We start from the raw sequence: 17,835 nt of genomic DNA, 5'->3' as shown, positions 1-17,835 counted from the left end.
TGACGCGTTGAATTGCAAAGAATTGTCGAATAAAGTTATTATTTTTGTTTTCTTTGTGCACAAAAAGTATTCTTGTAGCTTTGTAATATTACGGTTGAACCCCTGATGTCACATGGATTATCTCCTTGCTACGTTTCTGGACGTTGATTGTGGTAGTACCCTTGCTGTCTATGGGAGGGTCAGAGAGCTGTCAGAATGCATCAAAAATATCTTAATTTGTGTTCCAAAGATGAACGGAGGTCTTACGGGTTTGGAACAACATGAGGGTGAGTAATTAATGACAGAATTTTAATTTTTGGGTGAACTATCCCTTTAAGAGGAAGTGACTGAGAGCACTGATTGTTCACATACCCCTTTCTTCGCAGCGGCTGGCTTCTTCTTTCCAATAATGGAGGGTTTCACTTCTGAAAACAGACAGCATAGTCAGAGAAAAGTAAACCATGTCTTCCTAGATTATTCCAGACAAGGATCATTAGTGCATGGCGATACAGTGCCCTGAGAAATATCATGCCGGCAAAGCCTGAGGAAAGGGAAGAGGTCACATCTCACACAATCAATTCGCTTATTAGAGAAAGAGTGTGTTTAAAGTGTACACATGAACACCGGGAACATCCATGCAGCGTTATTATTGAATATTGAACCAATGAGTTACATCATTTAGCAGAAAATTGGGGCGTCTGGAAGCTTTGTGCTAAGACGAATGCTGAAATTGGTCTTAAGATTTACCCCCACTGCATCCTGATCAACAATGAAAAGCCGCTCTAATCTCATTCCAGGGCACAAGTCAATCCAGACTGGAAAACACATTAGAAATACCATGGTATAAGATCTGGGTCCAGACTGGAAAGTGCCTTAGAGCTCTTTATGAGATTAGAAAACTCTACATTACACTTTTTTTAATCAGTGAGCAACTTTATACACCAACTATGGAAAAGTAGGGTAAGATATGCCAATTTTAAGTTTAAGGAATAGCTCACACGCACAAAAAAAAATGCTGCAGTTAATCCAAACAGCTGAACATCACAAACATCACAATTCACTTGTAAACAGTGTTTAATCTCTGCATATTTCTCTCCTGATTCAGCAAAGATGACTTTCACTGGAGAAAGCAATACTATGGATTGAGGACAAATTTTTGAAGAAAAAAAAAAGAAAGCTTGATGCATTTGTTTCTTACAAAGACACCACTTTTTGCTTCACAAGACGTTATTTGATGAACTGGAGTGGTTGTGGGTTATTGTGATGTTTTTATCAGCTGTTTGGACTCATTCTGACGGCACCCATTCACTGCAGAGGATCCACTGGTGAGCAGGTGAGACGTAATGCTAAATTGTTCTGTATCTGTTCAAATGAAGAAACAAACTTGCACCACAAAAAATGGTCCAGTGACACAACCTGCCCCACAGTACGAGTAAGAATTGGTAAATACGGCATAAATAAGAATAATTATACAGTATATAAGTTAGTTCTGCTATACGAACAGATACTAGGGAGGTCAATAGTAGCAGAAATGCTTAAAGTCATTAAAACAATCAATTCCAAGCAATGTTTCAGGCTCAGGAGAAGTGCAGCCCAAAGTATACTTCAGTTTTTGTGTTTTAAACTATACAGAGTACAGTATAAACGAAGTGCACATAAAGTTGCGTAAGAAAAAAAAAATCCATGATAGCGTTTCTGTGCCACTACAAAAGAGAGAAAAAAAGTGAAAGGCTGATTACATTGGGCAGAACAGAGAAAGATGTCAAATCTGCCGTCACTCCTTCAGCCAAGTGTTAAAAACACCCACACAGCAGCAGCAACTAGTCTTCTAATATTCATTCCCAAGCTAATATAAAGAATAGTGTTATAAATTTACATAATTATTTGATGAATATATATAAAAAATTGGCTAGATTTATTATGTAAACTGAGGAAACGCATTCTCAGTCTGTGAAAAGGGTTCATAAACTACTGGAGCAAGCAACAACTATAGACGGCCATGTTGACAAGAGTTTGTGTAAGGGAATTAAGAGATACTCACAATTCTAGTTTAAGTGAGTGCAAAGACATTTTTATGGCTAATAAGAAATGAGCAATACATTTCGCATACACTGGACAAGGATGAAACCATCCAGTGCGCATGTGTCATGCTATCAAATAGTCTCCTTTTAAAGGCTATGATTTCAGCTGTATGCATGCATTTGTGTCAAAACTGAATTATACTTTGGGCTTTCAGCTCTATTAACAGCATATATTTCGTAATGTTGATCAGCACTGAATTTCTCAATTTTAAATTAAATCAACAATTGTGTAAGTGCAATATACACAGTCCCTGATGACCCCGAATAGATCTGAATCGGTAAGAAAATGCATTATTATTTAAAAGCAGAAGTTTATTTTTACAGTAACACCAAGCTTATAAAATATGAGCAGTTTTGCAGTAATAATATGATAAAGAGGAAGGGGTGGAGCCAAAGCAGCGCACACACTCAAATTAAGTATCAGTCAAGCGCAGAACCATGCTGCTTCATTCTGATCAGCCAATAGGCATCCTGCCATTTAAAATCATTCAAATCACCTTCAGGAGACTGAGACTCTTCAGACGTCAATCTCATTGAGTCCTCTACATTAACAGAACAGAAAGCAGGCTTTCAAATCATTTGCAAAGAAGGTTGCATATCTACATTTACTAGCTTGTTATTACACATACAAATTATTTTAATGAGACTTAAAGGTGCTGTATGTAGGATTGACACTGAGTGGTTGAACTAGGTATTGCTGTCCAAATTCTAAATATTGGAGAGGGTTTTTTCACCCGGCCCCTCCTCCTCAGACTTGACGCACACGCAGGTTGCCAGATTGACGACACCAACAGGAACGAGCGCACTTGACGATGAATGAAATTAAATACGCTGTGTTTTTCGCCAACTGGCAACCCGGGTCCCGAAATACAATTGGGTGAACTGGCAGTGGGCGGGTTTCACAAACCAAAACAGAGACCGACATTCCGGCCCGGAACGCACATTTTCAAAGGAGAATAACTGACTAGCATTGTTTTTCAGATGAACAAGTATGTTAACTTAGCATGTTTCTTAAATATCTGCAAACATATTATGGTATTTTTATGCTTTAGTAGAGTCCAAAACTTACATACAGCACCTTTAAGTATGTAGTTATGTGTTTTTGATATATTATTTATAGTGTTTTTTAAACCATGCCGTTTTATTTAATTCTTTCTGTTGTCCATAAAAAAGGTTGATATATGGAATACTTCATTAGTTTTCCAAACAGGTCCTGGAGCTTGACTTACTTAAGTGAGCAGGTTGCCAGATTGACGACACCAACAGGAACGAGCGCACTTGACGATGAATGAAATTAAATTCGCCAACTGGCAACCCGGGTCCCGAAATACAATTGGGTGAACTGGCAGTGGGCGGGTTTCACAAACCAAAACAGAGACCGACATTCCGGCCCGGAACGCACATTTTCAAAGGAGAATAACTGACTAGCATTGTTTTTCAGATGAACAAGTATGTTAACTTAGCATGTTTCTTAAATATCTGCAAACATATTATGGTATTTTTATGCTTTAGTAGAGTCCAAAACTTACATACAGCACCTTTAAGTATGTAGTTATGTGTTTTTGTCATTATTTATAGTGTTTTTTAAACCATGCCGTTTTATTTCATTCTTTCTGTTGTCCATAAAAAAGGTTGATATATGGAATACTTCATTAGTTCTCCAAACAGGTCCTGGAGCTTGACTTACTTAAGTGATTCAATGTTTGGTGAGAAAGTACTTCCAAAATAATATGGGGAATTGGGTGATGAAAGGAGAAACAGAAACATGGGGAAGTTGTGATGATAATACACATTCTGCCGGAGCACTCAAACACACAATCTGGTAAACACTCACCTATTGTAGCTTTAGGACTTGTGCTCAGTCCTTCAATGCTTGGACCCTCTTCAGACTCTGCATCACACGGACAAGAAATGATTAAATGTAAAAGTACTGACAATGAAATGCATGAGTTGTGATGTGTAATGCGGTACACTCACGAGTGCTGGTCTCTGAACTCTTAGGATTGCTCTGCTCCAGTTGAGGGGTTATGGCTCCGTTCTCATCTGTTAGGGATGGGGACGCCATGTTCCAACTGTTGGCAGGCTGCAGGTAAGAGAACAATTATCAAATTTCACATATCAAGCCATAATAATAATGGCATATCTGCATGAGCACAATATTAATGAGATAATTGGTTACACTTTATTTTAAGGTCCAATTCTCACTATTAACAAACCACTGATTACGTTGGTCAGAAGAGAGAACAACACTGTGTCCTACCTGTGTGTGCTCGACAAAGAAGTCAGTCTCTCTCTTCTCTACAGGTGATGGCTGAGCACAGCCCGAGTTGTCAATCCACAGCTGAATGAAAAAAATACAAATCTAAATAAATGCCCTGAACGCAGATCTCCAAATATGAACTGGTTTGTCTGTTGTGCTTTCATAACTAGCGAGTCTGGGAAGATAAAACTAATGGATACAGTGTGTAACGTGGAGTTTATTCAGTGACTCAAGTTCAAAGTTTATTCAATATCACAAACACCACAGCTGCATATAGCAAGAGATGAAATCCAAATATCTCATTGCATTACATAACTAAAAAGCAACATTTAATAAAATACATGAAATGATACATGAAAAATACATTTTAGTAAATAATAAGATGTCAATCACGTATACGATAATCTAGAGTGCTGGTGGTTCACAATTAGTAGGTTGCATGTCTGTTGTCAACAATTCAATCAAACTCATCCACAAAAACACTATTCAATGTCGGACCCAGACTGCATTAAATACAAGTTCACTTGCAACAAGGATAAACATGGTTTGTGATAACCACAAATGCGTAGTTCTCTAAATTACTGGGGTTTACAAACTAAACATGAATGTTACTTATGAACACAGGCCTGTTGTAACAAAAGTTACGCACCATGTTCAACGTAAAATCATTGGGAATGACTTGCGATGCGTTTAGTGCATGTTAATAGCATTACATTAAATATATTTTAATAACCAATGCTGACAACAAATCCATAGTTCATTTTCTAGGCAGCGATAATGCTGGAACGGTATGAGATTGATATACTCACATCAGTGCCATACTTGGAGAGCGCAGCGTTGGCAAGCTGTCGAATCTTCTCTCTGTACATCTGAGCCGCACGACTGTTATACTTCGCATTGGTGTCGTTGGTGGTACAGCCGTGCTGGCGGAAAAACCCCATCTGTGCACAAAGAAAACATGGGAGTGATGAAGTGATGCAACATGCACAGTGTCTACAGTACAGGTTAAGCTTTAATAAAGGTAGAACTGATGCAACTGCATGGATATTATAGGGTAGGAAAAGAAGAACGAACCGCGTTGGCATTTCCTCCAACCTGCATACATCTCAGCTGAAACCAGCTCCAGTTGGAATCCAGCTCTGTGGATCTGGAAAGACAATATTCTACACTTTAACTCACCCTCTAACTCTAGCCTAACGAATGAATGAGACATTCTGTAACGCCACGGATGAATACAAATTTTGACAGACATTCACATGACAGCCTAATTTCATAAGAGAGAAAAACAATAGAGATCCAGACTGACCTGATAAAGCTCAAGTGCACTCCCAAGGAGCGATGTATCCCAGAACAGTCAATGCACAGAAACACTCCATATGAAATACTGGCCCAACTCGGGTTCTTAGCAGCACAGTCAAAGCAGGCCTGAAAACAAACATACATTTCATTACATTTCCTTCATTCAAAAAAAAAAAAGAAACTCCGTAAACTACAGTGTAAAAAAATCCCAGTCCTCAAAATGAAAATGTCCTCATATGTCTAGGACTCGTGGCTGAAATGCACTTGAAGACTGCAGACAAACAGATGTTCTAACATCTGGTTCAATGATGTTCATAAATATTACTTTTGGCAAAGTGTAAATATGAAGGAATGCAGGAATTAACAAACATTACATAAGGCTTAACATATAATTCATTTATAAACTTTAGTCTGCTGATATATAATAAATAAATAAATATAAACATAATGAGAATAAGAGTTTCAAAACACCTCCAACCAGTGTTGGGGTAACGCGCGTTACGTAATCAGATTACTTTTTTCAAGTTACTAGTAAAGTAACGCATTACGTTTTAATTTACAAGAGAATATCTGAGTTACTTTTTCAAATAAGTAACGCAAGTTACTTTTTTTTCTCAATGTATTGATGGACAGCTCTGCTGTCCCCATGTTGAGAGAAATCAGATGTTACTGTAGTTCTAAAATAAATATGAATATGCATTAATTCATCTCACTCGCAAAAAACAAACAGATTCAGTATTCCTCAAAATGAATACAAATAATGCAACTCAGAATATGACGCAAACCTGCAATAATTAAATGTTAAACAACACAAATATGCTTTATGTATTTAATCCCACTCTATTAACAATGTCTTTGCTTCTGAGCTTCGATGATCCAGTTCAACCGTACTAATAAACACAAATTACTCTAGACGAACATTTGTGTCTTTGTTTATTGCTGAAGTGTGTTGAAATGTCTTCTTCTGCATTCTACTGTACGGATGTAAATGTACTTTCCCTTCAGCCTGATGCGCATTCATTTCACTTCTGGTGTGAAAAGGCTTTTATATTCGCCAAAAATATAACTTTTTTATTTTAAAAACAAACAAGCAAGCCCTGTCCAGATTTAAAAAGTAACGTAACGCATTACTTTCCATAAAAAGTAACTAAGTACCGTAATTCGTTACTTTTTTTTATGGAGTCACGCGATATTGTAATACATTACTTTTAAAGTAACTTTCCCCAACACTGCCTCCAACTAATTTGAATGTACATTAATTCGCGATCTCATGTCCTAATATACATATTTTACAAACATGAATGAGTTTGATCCGTCTTTGGGACATTCTACACAGGAACCTCCGCGGGTTTTGAGGCACATTATTACAGGAGGAGTCATTTTCCATCGCCCCTGCGTCATTCTAAACCCGCAATCAAGTGACTTCTCTCAAGACAGCTCCTTTAGTCCGAATAGCTTGTTAATATTAAGTCATTGGTGTCGGACAGCTGGAAACAGGTGTGATGTTGACAGTAAACATGATGTGTTGGACGGGACCCAGGCCCCATCAGCACCGGCTTAGCGACAAACAAATGACCCGTAACCCCACACGAAACAAACACATGGATGTCTCCGAACAGGCTAGAACGACCATGAAAACATTCACAGAGAGATGTCAATAAGACCTGGTGTGTTACCTTGTTTGTGGGTATGGAGCGCAAGCGTTTAAAAATGGTGAAAATTTCTGTCTTGTTCGGTTCCGACGCCATCTTGCCAACTGAGCAGCGCGAAAACAGAAACCAGAGAAGATGAAAAGAACGGCCGGAAGTGATGTTTGTGGAGGTCGCTCGACGAGATACTTCTTCTTCTTCTTCGGTTTTATGGCGGGTAGCACCAATGTTAAGGTGCATTATCGCCACCTACTGTAACCAGCGTTTACCCTTTCATAATAAGAGACTCAGATACACTACAGAATAAACGAAATGTAATAAAAACGTGAACATACATATGCTATCCGTCTAACACAACGAGTTTCATTTAGGCCCTACTGCACCATGCACATACACGAAAATGAAATAAACATAAAATACAAATCAGTATTTTGGTGAAAGCTACTTTTTAGACATACGCAGCTGGAGTTTTTTGTTGTTGTTGTTTTTTCAGCGCAATAAATCTGCTTTTATAAATCAAATATTGATTAAAAACGTATTTAAAGTATTCATTATTAAAGTCTAAAACCAATGTGCTTTATAAACACTAATAAACAGCCAATGTTATTAATAGGCATGCTAATAAATTAAATTACATTTATGCATTTAGCAGACGCTTTTATCCAAAGCGACTTACAGTGCGTTCAGGCAATAACTTTTTTATCAGTATGTGTAAAATAATTAATTAATTGATAGTGAGAACTGGTCCCAGGTCTAAACTGGTCTAAAACCTATTCAATTGTGAAATTATTATTGTTTTTATTAATTTTATTATTTTTTTAAAATGTCAATAAATTCAAAAAATAATGCAAATTAAGGAAGAAGAAAAAAGAAAAAAAAACTAAATAAATCAACAACAAAAAAATATGAACTATATACAGAGGGGTATTGAGAGCAGATCCATATCTCTAACTACAAAATAAGTGCAAAGGTCCTTAAAAGGGATAAAGTTTCAAGGCTTTACAACAATCTAGTCTTTTTTGCTTCGGAGTTCCTTACACCTTCCATCACTTTAAGATACTGACAGAGCTCAAATTTAAATCGTACAAAACTAGGTGTACTCTTTGCCCATCGACATTTATGAATGTGATATTTCCCTGATATGATAAACAAATTAAGAGCAAAATATAATTTCTTCTCTAACGGCTTTTTATTTTATTTTTTAAATTGTTTTATTGCAATTGAAAGAGTAACCAAAGGCTTATCATAATAAAAATTGTGAAATATATATATATAGAAAACATCAAATTAAAACCTTTTTCACGTCAGTCGCGCTACACGGGAAGTTGCGTCACTTCCTCGCTGTGCCACTGACGTGTCTGATCGCGTGACGGCAGCCAGCGCTGCGCAGGTTAACTTTGCAGCACTTATTTATTTTTTTACACGTTTTGTTTTTTGTTGAACGGTGTTTGTGCTGTTCCTCCTGCTATTGTGCTCGTTCGTGAGTGGCAAAGATGCTGGACTTCTTCTCCATCTTCAGTAAAGGGGGGATCGTGTTGTGGTGTTTCCAGGGGGCCGGAGTGTCTGAGTCCTTCACCGGGCCCGTTAACGCTCTCATCCGCTCCGTCATCCTGCAGGTAACGCCTCAGACCGCCAGAGTACCGCTGTGTCCAGCAAGCGCATGTGAGGGGGTCATGTAGCTTACTGTAGTTACTGTGTAAAATAGCACAAACATTGACTGACAGGTGCATTAGGATGTGTGTTGGACAGTCATGAGGGTTGTGCATGTACTAGCCTTGCTAAAGTGCATATTCATAAATGTAAATCTGTATAAAAATAGTTTTCGAGATTCTTTAAAGACTTCAAAAGATGTACTGCTTTTAAGATCCGGTGGTGTTTTCAGTTCACTTCAGAATTTCACGGATTGTAATATTTATAATATGTTTATAGTCTTTTTGCTTATGAATGTTCTATTTAAACAAAGAGCTTATAGCACACTGCCAAATCAAAGTTTGTCGTATTATTATAAATAATTAGGCTGCTCTTATAAAATTGCCTTATATTATTAGAAAATATTGTTATATCAGAATAATTTTTCTGTATCACAGTAACTCACAATACAAGAATTCAATAATCGTGAGATGTAAACGTGCAATTGCAAGGAAAGTTGGAAGTGTGAATTAAAGTCATAGTTACCTTTTTTATATTTTATTCTGTGGCAAGAATAAAGTCAGAATTGCCAGATGTAAAGTCTGATCTCTGAGCAAGTCCGTTCTGCCCTTTTTGTATTCAGAAATGAGATCTATAAACAGACTTCCATCGTAAACCGCAGTAGCTGCTAACTCGAAGAAAGTAGAATAGAAAGTCAAAAGCTAAAGTTAAGAAAACACATTCCATGAATATTAGATATGTTTGACCAACTATTATCTAACTTAAAATTAACCTCATATGAGAACACATTTAGTGTAAATATCGTGATCCACCACGACTTTGGTCTGTGTTCCGCCTTTTCAGCCAAATACAACAGTTAATTAGAGGAAAGATTTTCAGATTTAGATTAACATGTATGTTAAAGGGATAGTTCACCCAAAAATGAAAATTTGATGTTTATCTGCTTACCCCCAGGGCATCCAAGATGTAGGTGACTTTGTTTCTTCAGTAGAACACAAACTGAGATGTTTAACTCCAGCCGTTGCAGTCTGTCAGTCGTATAATGCATATGGTGTATTAGAGGTCAAATATGATATAAATACTGTTCGGTTTCTCACACAAGCCGATCGTTTCGTGTCTTAGGACACCAATGTGTCGTCACGGGCCGCAGGGTTTAATTTGGATTTGTCTGTGCATGTTTTTTTTCCTCTCATAGATTTAGTTACTATTGCCATGCATTATACGACTGACAGACTGCAACGGCTCAGACTTAAAAATCATAATTTGTGTTCAACTGAAGAAACAAAGTCAGCTACATCTTGGATGCCCTGGGGGTAAGCAGATAAACATCACATTTTCATTTTGGGGTGAACTATCCCTTATGTTAAGACATGTTTGAAGTTGAATGTTTGTTTTTTGGCTTTCTTTTTGCAGGAGAGGAGTGGGAATAACTCCTTCACCCACAATGCCCTCAGTCTTAAATACAAGCTGGACAATGAGTTTGAGCTTGTGTTTGTGGTGAGTGTTGATTTTCCTTTCAATGCAAATAATGTGATTCATCAGATCAGTCAGTGGCCCATGACTCCGCTGTCCGTTTGTCTGATTGTGTGCTTCTGCTGTCTCAGGTGGGTTTTCAAAAGATCCTGACGCTGACGTATGTGGACAAGTTCATAGATGATGTCCAGCTGCACTTCAGAGATCGATACAAGAATGAGCTGGAGCAGAGAGGTGCCCTAAAGTTTCTGCTTAACAATTTTGAGTTTGGAGATGACTTCCACAGACTTCTGCGGTGAGCTAGACCCTTTTTCTGGGTCAATATATATAAATGTGTGTCAAAAAAGCATATTTTTGTCTGAAAAAGTAATTTTTCACACTAAAGCTAAACCTTTAGATCAAAATATAATTTTATTACACATAAACATACTAATTTTGAAAAGTTTGGAGTCTTTTTGTTTTTGAAGAAGAAGAAATTTATAATTTTATTCAGCAAGGATACAATAAATTGATCAAAAGTTACAGTAAAGACATTTCTGTATATTTGATCAGACAGTCCTAAATTTAAATTTAATAAAAAAGTGCAGCCTTGGTTAGCATAAGAGACTTATTTCAGAAACGTTAAAAATAATACTGACCTCAAACTTTTTTTTTTTCCTAAACTTTTCCCACAGGTACGTTATTTTGGCAACATTTTCAGTTTTCAAGAGAAATCAATCTAAGCACTATTTTAATAATTAAATAAAAGTTTACGATTACTATATTTGACTCAATTGAATTGTTGCTATATGAGGAGTATGTGACAGTAACTGAAGAGTTACCAGTAGAAACAGAGCAGTGTCCACATTGTAATATTATTTTCAGCACTTAAGCTCAAGGCATCATCATTTATATGATGTGTTTGTTTTGCAGGGAGGCGGAGGTCAGCAGCAAAGCCAAGGCCCCCGCCTCTATGAGGAATTTCAATGAGTCTGAGAAATCCAAGAAAACTGTGAAGTCTATGATTGAGACAAAAGATGGAGACAAAAGCAAGGAGCAAGGAGGCAAGAAAAGTAAAAATGCCAAAAAGGAAGGTGAGAAATGTAAGAGACTATCAATAAAGCAAATCACTAAAGCTGTAGGTTTGTTACTGTAACCGTTCGTTCTTTTCTTCTTTCACTCGTCGTCAGCTGAATCAGGAGGGGATCAGGCTAAAGCTGCCTCACAGACTGCCTCTAAAAAAGCTGTGGAGAATGGAAACGAGGGCCTGACCCAAGAGGAGATTATCGAGAGGAACCGTGCCAAGTTCATCAGCAAGCAGTTGGGTGGCGGAAAAGCAGAGAAGCCCAGGTAGGACGCTTTATGAATTGTGAGAAAAAGCTTTGTTCATGGCAAATGAAGCCCCACTTGAATTTTGGGCCACACTGGTGTCACAGATCTCAACATGACTAACCACTTAATCGCTTAAACTGTTATTTTGTCTGATTACATAGTTATAATCATTTATCCTTTGTAAAGCAGGATTGTTATCATTAACTAAGGGGCCGTTTACACGACCCTATTCAACAACAGACAGAACAGTTTTTATGCGTTTTGAAGAGCCAGACCGATAGGGGGCCGATAACAATATTAGGGAGTAAAAAAGGCCAATATCGATTAGGGATGCGATCCGCCTTTTTCGCCTCCGATACCGATTCCGATACCTAGGGTTCGGTATTGGCCGATACCGATCTGATACCAGTGAAGTTTTTTTTCCCTCGTTTAAATAAATGTAGAATTTATATATCTCTGTGTGTGGAACTGATAATCATTCTTTCACAATCTACTAGATACAGACTACTTCATTATAAAGAAAAATAAAATAAACAAATATGAAAAAATATAGGCCTATGTATATTTATAATCTATGACAAAAATTAATCATAAACTAGGTTAGTGGATAATTCGGCAGCAAAAGTTATTCTAGAATATATCTGTGACAGGCTCATATCGGCCGATAAAATTGCCAAAACGATATATCGGTCAAACTCTAGTGTTTTGGCTGTTCATTTACACAACAACGTAAAGCTGCACGATTCTGGATAAATTGAATCACAAATTATTTTTATTTTTGTCTCAAAATAGAGATCACAATTCTCCCACGATTCTGAACTAAACAAAATAATGTGTGACAAAATATTAATTTCTGCAGTCTATTTAAAAAGAGTTTCATTAATTTGAATGAAGTATTAAATATTTTAATATATAATATATGTACTTTAAATAATATATTGAATACTACAATTTTTTATATTCAAATTATGAAAAAGTGGTTTGTTTGAATGTATGATTCAATGACTCACTCATAAATACTTCACTTGTTTCATTACTGGATGAATCAGCGTTTTTGAACGAATCTCTTGAATGAATGATTCAGTGACAAATACATTTAACAGTTACTCGTTGCCACCTAGTGGAGAGACAATGCAAACGACACAAACGTTATTTGAAGCGCCAGTTACTTTCAAAAGATGACTTGCTCTATTTTGATGGCTAACATAGACATCAATGTTCCTATCTGAACTATAAACTTTAATCCCAGTATTCTGTGATAATATGAACGACTATAAGACAGGAATATTACGGTGTAGTTGAGACTGTTTGTGAAGCTGTTTCTTATCTAAACATGGTAAATGTCTGCTCTCTGTGTCAGCGGAAGCGCGAACACAGATTTGAATGTTCTGGATTCTGGGGAATCGTTTTCATTTAAAAATGGGATCGCATGGGTGTTTGAATCGAGATTGCGGTCTTTTAATGATTAATCATGCAGCTCTGCAACAACGTCATTTTGGGGCCTGAAAACAGTTTCGTTTTTGAAAACGATATAATCTCTGTGTAAACTACAAAAACACAAATTTGTGAAAATGGTGATCTTATGCACATATGCATATTACGTGTTCAGTCTATAGGTATGCAGGCACATAAGTGACATCGCCAACTACTGGCCTGGCATGAAAACATCCAGCATTTTTTGTTGTTTTTCATGGATCTGTGAACGGGATCGTTTTGATAACATTGTTGTCTGTATGCGAAACTTTTCAAAAATGCAAAGGAAAAACTTTTCTGTTTTTAGTAAAGTCTTCGTCATGTAAATTTACCCTTAAACAATTAAAAAAAATGAATTACTTGAAATAAATATTTCTCATTTTTGTTTGTTAAAATACTAAATTGACTAAAACTAATAAATAAATACATTTTAAATGCCATATAGACAAAAAAAGTCTAATAAAAATGTATAAATAAAATAAATTTGAAACTTTAACAAAAATTAAAGGGAAATATAAAAATTCAAAATATTGACAAAAAATACAATAGTATGTTAATGATGCTAAAATAACTGGTTTGAAGTAAAATCTCTGTTGTATTGTACAGTAAGTCCCCTAAACCCCAGAAGCCAAAGGGGAAGGTGAACCGGGTGTGGGATATGAGCGGGAAGAGCATTGGAGAGCTGGACTACAGTGGAACCAATGGCAACAACTCCAGTGACGCACAGAACCAAGACCCCGATGCCACAGCTGAACCGGTGAGCAGTCCATTATTACTCCTGACAAAATAAATCTCAAATTCACTGCAGCATCTTTTTACAAGCAAGCACTACTAGTAAAAATTCATTATCATTTCAGTGTTGAAGGCTGTTTAATATGCGTGGTTGTTTAAAGCTTTTAGATAAAATTGTTATTGCAGATGAAATTGTCAAGTAACTCTGTTCCTCCAGCTGATCCAGGTGGATTCAATGAAAGGGGACCTGCGAGGTGTCGATTATGAGTCCTCGGATGATGATGATGATGATGAGGATGAAGTAGTGCAAGAAGAGGAGAGAGTTGTGGTGGCGAACACTAAGAAAGGGTAACAAACTCGCTACTATTTTGTCTTTTCAACATGCTTCAAAATGTTGAGTTTCTTCATCTGAACTTGCTGCATCTACAATTGATATGGAATGTACATTCTGTGTGGTTTCTCTGCAGAGCCAAAAAGGGTGGTTTCGGGGGAATGTTTGGGATGTTGAAAGGCCTGGTGGGATCTAAGAATCTGACTCAGGAGGACATGGAGCCAGTTCTGGAGAAGATGAGAGATCACCTCATCGGTATGCCATCGCTCTTGTCCCATGGCACCTCATTCAAAACACTTTTTGTTTACATGTTTTTAAAATTATTACAGTTTAATCATGGAAAACCTGGAAAAAAATTGTAATATGGTGTTTTCTAGGCCTGGAATATTCATGGAAGTTAAATTCTACTATATATGGTGTATATATACTTTGTTCTAAAATATTTAATTAGCTTATCAGGAGTGGAGGAGTGCTAGGATTAAAAAAAGAAGAAAAAAAAAGAAAAAGCGTACTGCAAAAGACCAAGACTTGTCACAGCACTTACATATTATTGCTCTTTCATTGCTTGAGTCGCTTTGGATTAAACCGTCCGCTAAATTATTAAATGTAATGATAATTTGATTAGAATAAATAAATAAAAATTGATATAAATTATACATCTGAAAGTAAGGTACTATAGGTGAAAAGGTGTAATCATTTTATTTTAAAAACATTTGAGTAAAATAAAAATTTCTTAAATTATAAAATTTGTATAAATGAGTAATAAATTTAGCAGTACAGTAAACGAGAACTGTAATATTTTGATTAAAATAAAAAAAATAAGTAAAATGCATAGAAATAGATTAAAATAAAAATGACATGTAAGGGATAATCAACGGTTGCAGTGTATTAAAAGGTTTTTAAATACACGATGTGAAGGCAAAGTGCGTTTAAAATCCTTTAATTCACGGCAAGCCGTTGATTATCCCGCTTATTCCATGGCCATTTGCCAAGTTATAGAGAAGTTAAAACTATTATTGCTCTTTGCAGCGCAATATTTGACCAGAAGGGTAAAAATGAGTTCTTTTCGTCAGTTATGGCACGTTAGCACTAGCATTCTGCCCGCTTCAAATCAGACACAGAGATGGAATAGTGCAGTAAGATCACATTTATTTGAATGAATTATAGCATTTATTTCAATTAATTATCGATCGATCGAGAGAAAGATGACAGTTGTGTGTGCTTTTAACGTTACCTGCATGCTGCGTCTGCACGTCTCTCTCTACAATTATTTACTTCAAAAACAGCGCCACCTCGTTGCTGTGGAATATAATGTAGTGATCTAATATCCAGGCTATTTTAATTTCATTTAAATCACGGGGAAGCGTTGACAAGTTTATGTGTGTGCGCAGTGCTATCTGCAATCTCTGACTCACACACTCTCTCTCTCTCTCTCTCTCTCTCTCTGTGTGTGTGTGTGTGTGTGTGTGTGTGTGTGTGTGTGTGCGCAGCACATTAATATAGAACAGTGATTAAACTACCTCTATCTGCAATCTCTGACTCCCACACTCTCTCTCTCTCTCTCTCTGTGTGTGTGTGTGTGTGTGTGTGTGTGTGTGTGTGTGTGCGCAGCACATTAATATAGAACAGTGATTAAACTACCTGTGGATTAAACTGTTTTACTGCATACCTGCCAGCCAATCAGAATCCAGTATTCAGACAGACCATGGAATAAAAATGAATACATGTAACAGAAATGTAAGAAAAGTGTGATAAAATGTATTAAAAACATATAATTTATTGTAATAAATTATATGAATAAATAATACTGTACAGTATGATATGTAGGAAAAAACAACAGAATCCGATTAAAATAAGGACAAATTTGATTTAATAAAAAATGATATAAGTACATCCAACAGTACAGTACTATAGGTATAAAAAAGTAATTAAAAAATTATATATATATTAAAAAAAAGATTAAAATAAAACAAAAATTGATATACAGAAACAATGTTACATAAACACAAATAATATTTTCCGCATTTAAATAATATTAACTTTCCACAGTATGAATTGGGTCTTTTATACATGGAAAATGTATAGCTGCCTTTTTACATTTTAAGATGGGGTCTCTCATGTGGATGATCATATTTGGGGATTAAAACCCCTCAGCTAGTTACTGAGCTTTATAAAACTTACTCGTGAGCCATAAAGTTTTTTTGATTCATGAGTCAATTGTTCTTTTCAGTCTGTTCTTATTAACGAATTTATTGAAAAGTTCACAAATCAGTCTAAATGAATTGGGCCTGATCAAAAGAATGCTCGAAAGATTCCAGTAATCACAAACAACTAGACACCAGCTTATATACTGTGTATACAGCCTACGTTATAACTTGATCAGACTAATTGCGGTTTGTCTTTTCTCGTTTCTCTAGCCAAGAATGTAGCAGCCGAAATCTCCTCCCAGCTCTGCAACTCTGTGGCCAAGAAACTGGAAGGCAAAGTCATGGGCACTTTCACCAGTGAGTACAGCGCTCCTTCCAAACAAGAGCTTTCCCACACACGTGTTCGTCTTCTGTCTTGCTTTCTGGCCTTCCTGGATTATTTAGCTCTTCTAAATCTTCTCCTGGCTCCTTCTCTCCAGCTGTGGCCTCTACAGTAAAGCAGGCTCTGCAGGACTCTCTGGTGCAGATCTTGCAGCCCAAGCGGCGTGTGGACATCTTGAGAGACGTGCTAGAGGCTCGTTCTCAGCGCAAACCCTTCGTCATCACCTTCTGTGGGGTGAACGGCGTCGGCAAGTCCACCAACCTCGCCAAGGTAACAAAAAAAATGTTAAACTCACAAGGTCCTTAAAATTCTTTAAATTACCTTTAAGTAACTGGCGCTTCAAATAACGTTTGTGTCGTTTGCATTGTCTCTCCACTAGGTGGCAACGAGTAACTGTTAAATGTATTTGTCACTGAATCATTCATTCAAGAGATTCGTTCAAAAACGCTGATTCATCCAGTAATGAAACAAGTGAAGTATTTATGAGTGAGTCATTGAATCATACATTCAAACAAACCACTTTTTCATAATTTGAATATAAAAAATTGTAGTATTCAATATATTATTTAAAGTACATATATTATATATTAAAATATTTAATACTTCATTCAAATTAATGAAACTCTTTTTAAATAGACTGCAGAAATTAATATTTTGTCACACATTATTTTGTTTAGTTCAGAATCGTGGGAGAATTGTGATCTCTATTTTGAGACAAAAATAAAAATAATTTGTGATTCAATTTATCCAGAATCGTGCAGCTTTACGTTGTTGTGTAAATGAACAGCCAAAACACTAGAGTTTGACCGATATATCGTTTTGGCAATTTTATCGGCCGATATGAGCCTGTCACAGATATATTCTAGAATAACTTTTGCTGCCGAATTATCCACTAACCTAGTTTATGATTAATTTTTGTCATAGATTATAAATATACATAGGCCTATATTTTTTCATATTTGTTTATTTTATTTTTCTTTATAATGAAGTAGTCTGTATCTAGTAGATTGTGAAAGAATGATTATCAGTTCCACACACAGAGATATATAAATTCTACATTTATTTAAA

General features: G+C 36.3%; 2 protein-coding genes across 4 annotated transcripts in view; one reads left to right on the top strand and one right to left on the bottom strand.

Annotated features, from left to right (window-relative positions):
- Nucleotides 1–7,454, bottom strand: part of arfgap2 (ADP-ribosylation factor GTPase activating protein 2) — a 12,989-nt gene extending 5,535 nt beyond the window's left edge. Inside the window, exons 1-9 of one of the 2 annotated variants that reach the window (XM_016237677.1) lie at nucleotides 7,296–7,454; nucleotides 5,627–5,745; nucleotides 5,395–5,467; nucleotides 5,130–5,261; nucleotides 4,321–4,401; nucleotides 4,038–4,143; nucleotides 3,895–3,951; nucleotides 2,558–2,602; nucleotides 352–404 (exon numbers count right to left, since the gene is read on the bottom strand). In XM_016237677.1, the coding sequence (XP_016093163.1) occupies nucleotides 352–404; nucleotides 2,558–2,602; nucleotides 3,895–3,951; nucleotides 4,038–4,143; nucleotides 4,321–4,401; nucleotides 5,130–5,261; nucleotides 5,395–5,467; nucleotides 5,627–5,745; nucleotides 7,296–7,367 (738 nt within the window). In that variant the 5' untranslated portion in view covers nucleotides 7,368–7,454. The remainder of the gene's footprint in view (nucleotides 1–351; nucleotides 405–2,557; nucleotides 2,603–3,894; nucleotides 3,952–4,037; nucleotides 4,144–4,320; nucleotides 4,402–5,129; nucleotides 5,262–5,394; nucleotides 5,468–5,626; nucleotides 5,746–7,295) is intronic. The other variant, XM_016237678.1, reaches the window with a different exon arrangement.
- Nucleotides 7,455–8,578: 1,124 nt separating this feature from the next.
- LOC107554990 (signal recognition particle receptor subunit alpha-like) overlaps nucleotides 8,579–17,835 on the top strand; it is a 19,332-nt gene continuing 10,075 nt past the window's right edge. The window contains exons 1-10 of one of the 2 annotated variants that reach the window (XM_016237674.1): nucleotides 8,579–8,884; nucleotides 10,332–10,415; nucleotides 10,523–10,686; nucleotides 11,304–11,473; nucleotides 11,561–11,720; nucleotides 13,782–13,932; nucleotides 14,125–14,255; nucleotides 14,375–14,493; nucleotides 16,656–16,742; nucleotides 16,865–17,037. In XM_016237674.1, coding sequence (XP_016093160.1) covers nucleotides 8,762–8,884; nucleotides 10,332–10,415; nucleotides 10,523–10,686; nucleotides 11,304–11,473; nucleotides 11,561–11,720; nucleotides 13,782–13,932; nucleotides 14,125–14,255; nucleotides 14,375–14,493; nucleotides 16,656–16,742; nucleotides 16,865–17,037 — 1,362 coding nt within the window. In that variant the 5' untranslated portion in view covers nucleotides 8,579–8,761. The remainder of the gene's footprint in view (nucleotides 8,885–10,331; nucleotides 10,416–10,522; nucleotides 10,687–11,303; nucleotides 11,474–11,560; nucleotides 11,721–13,781; nucleotides 13,933–14,124; nucleotides 14,256–14,374; nucleotides 14,494–16,655; nucleotides 16,743–16,864; nucleotides 17,038–17,835) is intronic. The other variant, XM_016237675.1, reaches the window with a different exon arrangement.

This window comes from Sinocyclocheilus grahami, unplaced genomic scaffold (genome assembly GCF_001515645.1).
Source record: "Sinocyclocheilus grahami isolate Dianchi unplaced genomic scaffold, SAMN03320097.WGS_v1.1 scaffold521.1, whole genome shotgun sequence".
In the NCBI taxonomy this organism is placed as follows: domain Eukaryota; kingdom Metazoa; phylum Chordata; class Actinopteri; order Cypriniformes; family Cyprinidae; genus Sinocyclocheilus; species Sinocyclocheilus grahami.
The sequence above is the reverse complement of the archived record's forward strand: the minus strand, read 5'-3'. Positions and strand labels throughout refer to the sequence as shown.